Genomic DNA, 7644 nt, shown 5'->3' with positions numbered 1-7644 from the left:
TTTGCTTGGCAACTTTGGTTTTTAAGTTAATGGGTCCACATTTGGGTACCTCATAAATAGGTCATGTTTACATTTTTAGTTAAGAAATGTAGGCTGAAATGGGATGGATTACAATTCCTGAAATCTCTGCCACAAAATCTGGATAAAATCACAGACTCAAAGAGCCAATAAAAATAACAAAAATCTGAATACAAGCCTAACATTTTTCAGTATGTTCAATATCTGAAACCTCATGGGCATTGTTGGACCATGCATGGCTACCCTCAAGGCAAAAGGTCCAGCCAAAAGGGGCCTATAGGCTTTGGCGTCACTCCTGTGCTATAACCTAGGCTGGGATCCCAAGCAAGGCCATAGGGTCTCAAGAGCACTTTGGGGTATGTATTCACACCTTGAGTCTTCCCTCTCCCCCCACCAAGTCCCAATCTAGCGAGGAAAATGGGCCATTTTGGGTGAGGCTATCCTCTCCCTCTGATCTCCACTCCTTGCCCTTAATCTCCTTCCCAGCCCGCAGCGGCCGTTACCTCCAACCTAGGAGCCACGGATTCACCGTCACTGCCGCCCGCTCCAGCCATTCTGTTCCGCTCTGCTGCTGCTCCTGTAAGGGCTTGTGGGGGATGGGGAGGGTGGCCAGCTCATGGGGGCGTGGCTTCCGCCTCCGCCCTGGGAACCAGGAGGCGGGGCCTCAACTGAAATGGCTCTGATTCTGCCCACCTCTACTACCCCAGGCTCTCATCAGAAACAAAACTTTGCAGCCCATCGCTGATCTAGCATTCTTTAGAATGGCGTTAGGGAGTGTTTTATACTTTTCCTCCCAAATACTTAGGTTGACCGTAATGACTCTTTAGGGCCTATTTTTCACGTAGGCAGTATAATAGTGGTAAATAACGAAAGTTCTGTGATAAGAATCTCAATAGAACCTACAATCCTAAATGTGTTAAGATCCAATGAGGTCATAGAAGTGCATAGTGTATGCAGCAAATAGGCGGTAAATACCTACTGTCATTACTAACCTGATTTGGCAGAATCCCGAACTGAAAAGTAAAAGCAACACAAGTTTACTTACTCATCTGAGAGGTGGTTGTAGGACCTCTTAACACTGTATCAGCTAGAATGAGCCCAGATTTTGCTTAGTGCTGGTACAAATGACGGAAATTTCATCATCTTCTGTATCTCTGGGAGCTTCTCTTTCCTCAATTTAGCTACTAAATTAAAAGGGATTACTTCTAGACAGTTCTCCCTGACAAGGGCCCCAAAGTTTTAATAGGGTGTAATGGGGGAAAAAAATAGTATTTGGCTTACGGGAAACAGGACAATATTGACAGCAGAAAGGCCTGGCGACAGGTAGAATTCCGGGTATCCCAATTTGCATCTCTTAACACTAGGGTTTAACCTTTTCACTGCGGTTAACTGATTTCAAGTTTGTTCTCCAAAATATGCCAAAATCCACAGAAAATAATTAGTACTTATATTTTTAAGTAAATACAGTTAAGATGCTACATTTTATTAAAATAAATGATTACCTTAAAGTATATAAATTTTCTATTGATACTCATTCTTGAAAAACACAAAAATATAGAAAAATGTACATCTGCTTTCCTAAATTTCCTTTCTGGAACACTGAGTTCGTGGAGTAAAGTCGAATACCACAGTCAGCAGCATGGAAATATTGTCCGCCTATTGATGAATGTTGCAGTGAAAGTGTTAAGAATTTAAAAATTCTCCTTGAGAAATATGGGAGATGACGTGAGTACAGAGACACTATAGCCAGCATATCTTACTGTATACAACAAATACATTCACTGAAAATGTATCAAAAGTTTTGTAAATTAAGTACTTTGGTGCACTGTGGGACATGGTTTTTCAGAAGACACATGCACAATGAATACTCTTGACCTAATTTTTCTGTTAAAAAATCTTGATCTTTTCATGCTCTGTGACCAAATTCAACCCCAAAGCCCAATGATTTCCATGAGACAACTTCTAAACTGTTACCTCCCGCCAAATAGAGGCAAATGGCAGGACTTGCAAAGTTTTTTCTTCTTCCTCTGAACTTCATTTTCTCACTTTCTCCCACTTCCTGTCTCACCACCTTTAAACAAGGACTTACAACTTGTCAAACATGCCAGCTAAGTCTGTGTGATTTATCTCCGCACAGGACTAGTGACTGATCCAGTGTATTAGTCAGCTCTGACTGCCGTAACAAAATACTGTAGACTGGTGGCTTAAACAACAGATATTTATTTTCTCACGGTTCTAGAGGCTAGAAGTCCAAGATCCAGGTGCCAGCACAGCTGGTTTCTGGTGAGAACTGTCTTCCTGGATCGTAGAAGGTCACCTTCTCTCTATATACTGATATGTGGGGGTAGGAGGGGGTTTGTGGGACAAGAGGAGAGCTAGCAAACTCTGCCGTATCTTCTTATAAGGCTGCTAATGCCACCAGGATGGTACCACCCTCATGGCTTCATCTAAATCTAATTACCTTCCAAAGGCCCCATCTTCAAATACCGTCACACTTCAACATATGAATTTTGAGGACACAATTCAGTCCAAAGCACCTAGTAAATCAACCACCCAATACTACGACGTATCATCCAATTTGATGTTTTCAACCAATAATATTATAAAGGCTGGTTCTTGAGGATACAATAAATAGTCTATATTAGTTTATTTAAATTTTCTACAGTTTTTGAAATTTTTTTTCAATATACAAACAAGCCAGTGAATCTTCACTTATAAAATAATCACTTAACACATGATAGTACAAAGATGGTTTAAAAACTGACTCATACTACTTTATGACCAAATAAATTTCAACAGTAACTAAATTTCTTAAACATATTTAATCATGTAGCTTCTGGAAGATGGATTAAATGATGAAAAAATGGGCGACCATGAACACACCCTTTAATTTCATTTCCAAATTGGTGTTTCATTCTGTAGATAATGTCTTGGATGTCCTCCTTTGGTAAGTACATGGGTAACTGTCTAGACAGACGCACGGCTTCTCCCTGTGAAGAGAAAGCCATACATTTTATTGTGTTTTTACCCTGAAGCATAAACATGCTATTCCTGGCAAGATGGAAGATAGAAAATTGATTATATTCTTTTTATTATTCATTCACTCAACAGATATTTATTAAGTACCAATTATGTGCTAGACACTGTTGTAGGTTCTGGAAATATAGAGGAGAACAAGACAAACACGATCTCTACTCTCATGAAACTTACATCCTAGTTCAAAAAAACAACAGAAAAAAAACAATTTCAATGAGTAATATGTATAAAATGAAACTGGGCAAACACGATAGAAAGTAATTGTGTGGTTAGGAAAAGCTTCCTTGAGGTGACATTTAAACTTCAATTTAATACAAAGGTCATGGATAAAGAAAAGCATTTAGGCAGAGAGAACAGAAAGAACCAAGTGATCAGTAAGTGCACCATAGTTACTAAAGGGAAGAGAGGAAGAAAGGGAGTGACGCAGGGCAGATTACTCTTTAAGATGGGGTGAGCAGTTTGGGATTTAATCTGAATGTACAGGGAAGTAACCAGAGGGTTTTTAAGCAAGAGCCTGACACTGTTTTCGCAATTCACATCTGGCTGCTGTATGAAGCATGGTTTGAGGCAATCACTGCAGCTCTGGAGCATTTTTATCCCTAGAGTGACAGTAGTGGAGATGGAGGGAGGTGTAACGACAACTGACATGAGTTGGAGGTAGAGTCAAAGCTTGCTGATGGACTGGTTATGAGGGATGCAGTCAAGAATAATGTTCACATTTGTGGTATGGTAATGCTGTTTTCTACGACAGTGAAGACTGAGAGTTTGGGGGTAAAATAGAATTGGCAAAGCTGGCTTCTTTTAAGATTTATTATTTCTTCATTGTTGTACTTCGAAGACATTGAATCACAACACTTTCCTCTCTAACCACACATCCTCTCCTATTATATTCCCAACCATCCCACTCCCATATTCCAAGTAAACCTATTCTATTTCTTCACTTTGACCTTTAATCTCCACACTCTCTCCTTATTCCCCCAGCCCACCAGCACCCTTCTGTCATCTTTCCCTACCTAAAATATGAATAGTACGAAATAAAGGATACTATCTCTAGTTTCCTGCATTCCTTTTTGACTACTACTAAAATCTAAGAGCAGATTCCTACTGGAATCTATTTCATCTTTATATCACACTAGGACCTAACACAGTTTCTTGTATATATTATGTGTTCAAATTTCCTCACTTACCCTCTTGTTCTCCTACCATATTCATGTCGCTACTCCTTACCCTTGGATAAATTCTACCAAGCACTGTTGGAGAATTAGAAAACTCTTGGCTGAATCCAATACCAATGTTAGCTCTTATGACTTGCCAGTGCCACCTCGTAATCTTACTCTTCTTGAATCAACATTCTCTTAGAGTGCCTACAGCTCTTATTTTCAAATCTTTCCCACTAAACTCAAATCCCCAATGCCTCCCTAGCCCCTTCACTCTTAGCAGATAACTTTTTCTACTCCTTTACCACATGTATCATACATGACTGCTCTCAAGTTTACCTCAAATATTTTTACTGTTCCTCCTTTTTTCTGTTCTTGATTCAGAGAACGGTTTCTCCTTTTTAAAGTTTATACTATATCCCATTTTTCCTTTCTGCCTCTTTTGGAACATCTGCTCTCCAATCTTTTTATCATCAATCTTTCCCACCAAATTCAATACAAACATGCTAACGTCTCTCTTCATTTCACGACATGACTTACTGCCTACACCTTTTCACCACTACCCCACTCTTTGACCATTGCAAATGCTTTCCACTCCTGCTACTTTTTCATTGTGGCTCTCTTCAAGGTTATCATTGCCATCAAGCAGCCACACTTCTGGTCTTCTAGCAACTATTACCCTATGAAGAATATGATACCACTTACTTATATTTAAATTTCTTTCCTCCCATGACCTTTTGTATCTGCCCTTTTTGGTTCTCCTTTTACTCTCCTATCTTTATCTCTGTTTTATCTAATTCAGCTTGACTTTAAATTAAGCGTTCTGTGGTTCTGATAGAAGTTCTTTTTTCTAGACTATCTTTCTTAAGAATCATATCCACTATTACCTTAATGTAACGAGAGGTATACTATTAGCAAAAATATTTATATCTAATCCCAACCACTTTTTTCTCTTATTTCTGAAATCATATTTCTTCCTACATGGTTCTTCAATACACAAAACACTACCCACAATTCCTTCACCCTTTATTTAAGTTTATTCTAACTCTGTCACAAGAAAAGACTCAGTTGACATCCCTTGAAACTATCAATGTTGAATTGTCCCCACAATAGGCTGGGAAGTTCCACTAGACAAAGCTCTTAAAAGACTCACAAAATGTCACTGAATACAATCTTCAGGAAGGGTAAAAAATGGAATTCCCTATCGAGGAAGTCTGACTCTCAGAATGCAATGGGCATACCATGATTACAATCTAAAATAAAAAATGCTCATTTTTTTAAAAGGGAGAAAATAAACTTGATTAAAAGTTCAGGTTTGTTTTCAAAGTAGTATCAGTCAACCTTGAGATAGAGCCTCAAATATACTATCACTATTGGTTTCCCACCACTATCTTATATTTGGACATTTAAAAGTTTATAATCTTCTTCCATCCTCTGTTACTTTTGAATTTATTTATTTTTAACTCACTGTTACATTTCTCATTTGTGGTTGATACTGCTAGAAAACTAAAATCTCCACTTATTTAATAAACTACATGTGAAAGACTTTCCCTCTTCCCTTTTTCTCCTACAGAGATTATGGCTTAAAATCACATGATAGTTGTTTTTAGACAAGTATTTGGTTTAAAAGTGGAGCAATTCTGAATTCTTTCTAAAAAATGAAAACAGAAGAAAAAGAACTTCAGTACAAAATTTTTTATACATAAGGCTCTTCCTCAATAAATACTCAAGAAATAATGATAGAATTCACCACAACCAGTATATGATGTTGAACTTTTAAGGGACTTTTTAAAATAGTGTTTCCTTATTGCAAACAATAAACATTATAGAATCTTTACTATTTGGAAACCACTTCCTGTTTTATTAAAGAACAGTTAAGTATCTTAAAACCTAGCCAACCTACGTAATTGAACAATGCATACCTCTAAATAACTTATGACTTTGCGAGGTCTACATTCATAAACTTCTTTTGCATTTTTGTTCAATATAGCATCAAGAATTTCTTTTAAATCCACCACACCATAGAATGGGAGACAATTAGCCATTCCTTCTATTTCCCAGTAGTTTTCAGCAACAGAAACTCCTAGAAGAAAAAATAAATAAATAAAATCATATGTAGTTTTGGTTTGCTTAAATTATATTCCAGCAAATACCTATTTTAAAAAAAACACTGTTAAAACATTTAGTGGGGCCGGCCCCGTGGCTCAGGCGGTTAGAGCTCCGTGCTCCTAACTCCGAAGGCTACCGGTTCGATTCCCACATGGGCCACTGGGCTCTCAACCACAAGGTTGTCAGTTCAATTCCTCGAGTCCCGCAAGGGATGGTCGGCTCCACTCCCTGCAACTAAGATTGAACACGGCACCTTGAGCTTAGCTGCCTCCCGGATGTCTCAGTTGGTTGGAGCGCGTCCTCTCAATCACAAGGTTGCCGGTTCAACTCCTACAAGGGATGGTGGGCTGCGCCCCTTGCAACTAGCAACAGTAACTGGATCTGGAACTGAGCTGCGCCCTCCACAACTAAGACCTGAAAGGACAACAACTTGAAGCTGAATGGCACCCTCCACCACTAAGATTGAAAGGACAACAACTTGACTTGGAAAAAAGTCCTGGAAGTACACACTGTTCCCCAATAAAGTACTGTTCCCCTTCAAAAAAAAAAAAACATTTAGTGAACCTTCATTACAATGTAATATAGTCAGGACAAAGTTTTGTTCCTTAGTTGGAGGACAAAAAATAATTCCCATAGGATTTCACATTCACATTAAGTCATAAGTGCTCACAGATACCACATGTGCTTTATATCATTTAATTTAATCTCAGTTATTGCTGTTTTGTTCCCTACATTTGTTTAGAACATTTCTTACTTTGGAGAGAAAATGGAGTCCCATGATATTTATTAAAATAAAACTGTTCTAAGTGTTTTAACAACTGTTGTTGTTCAAGTTCTATCCTGCTGGTTTAGTATCCAACTTAAAGGCCTGGATTGTTTCTATGATTATTTTAACTTACAAATTATTATAAAAATACTGACATAGTAACTTTCTTTTCCAAACTTATTGAGATATAACTGACATAACATTGTGTAAGTTTAAAGTGTAAAAGATCTGACACTTATATATTGCAAAATTACCACCACAGTAACTTATTAATGTATTAGTAATTTGAGGAAATGAAATATTAATGTTTATTCAAAATACTTTACTAGGACAATGTTTAAAACTGTCATGTTATCTATTATTTCAGCTTCTTTATGTAATTTACGGATTAAAATAAAGCTTAAAACTAGCTATATGGTCGAATATGTAATTGGGTAAAATATTCATAACTGCATACACTTCAAAACATCAAATTTGGCCTTAGAATGCATTTTATGATTTTGGGAAGTAGCAGAGACTTGTCTTCTTTGGCTGTATCTATGTGATAGTGTAGCTATA

At 37.6% G+C, this 7644-nt stretch overlaps 1 protein-coding gene across 2 annotated transcripts in view; it reads right to left on the bottom strand.

Annotated features, from left to right (window-relative positions):
- Positions 1–2218: 2218 nt before the first annotated feature.
- The window catches only part of PMS1 (PMS1 homolog 1, mismatch repair system component), a 67712-nt gene continuing 62286 nt past the window's right edge, over positions 2219–7644 (bottom strand). Inside the window, exons 12-13 of one of the 2 annotated variants that reach the window (XM_019740744.2) lie at positions 6134–6294; positions 2219–3008 (exon numbers count right to left, since the gene is read on the bottom strand). In XM_019740744.2, coding sequence (XP_019596303.2) covers positions 2844–3008; positions 6134–6294 — 326 coding nt within the window. In that variant the 3' untranslated portion in view covers positions 2219–2843. Of the gene's footprint in view, positions 3009–6133; positions 6295–7644 lie in introns of those variants that run through there. The other variant, XM_074339178.1, reaches the window with a different exon arrangement.

The sequence above is a fragment of the Rhinolophus sinicus genome, linkage group LG01, assembly GCF_036562045.2.
Source record: "Rhinolophus sinicus isolate RSC01 linkage group LG01, ASM3656204v1, whole genome shotgun sequence".
NCBI classification, from domain to species: domain Eukaryota; kingdom Metazoa; phylum Chordata; class Mammalia; order Chiroptera; family Rhinolophidae; genus Rhinolophus; species Rhinolophus sinicus.
The sequence above is the reverse complement of the archived record's forward strand: the minus strand, read 5'-3'. Positions and strand labels throughout refer to the sequence as shown.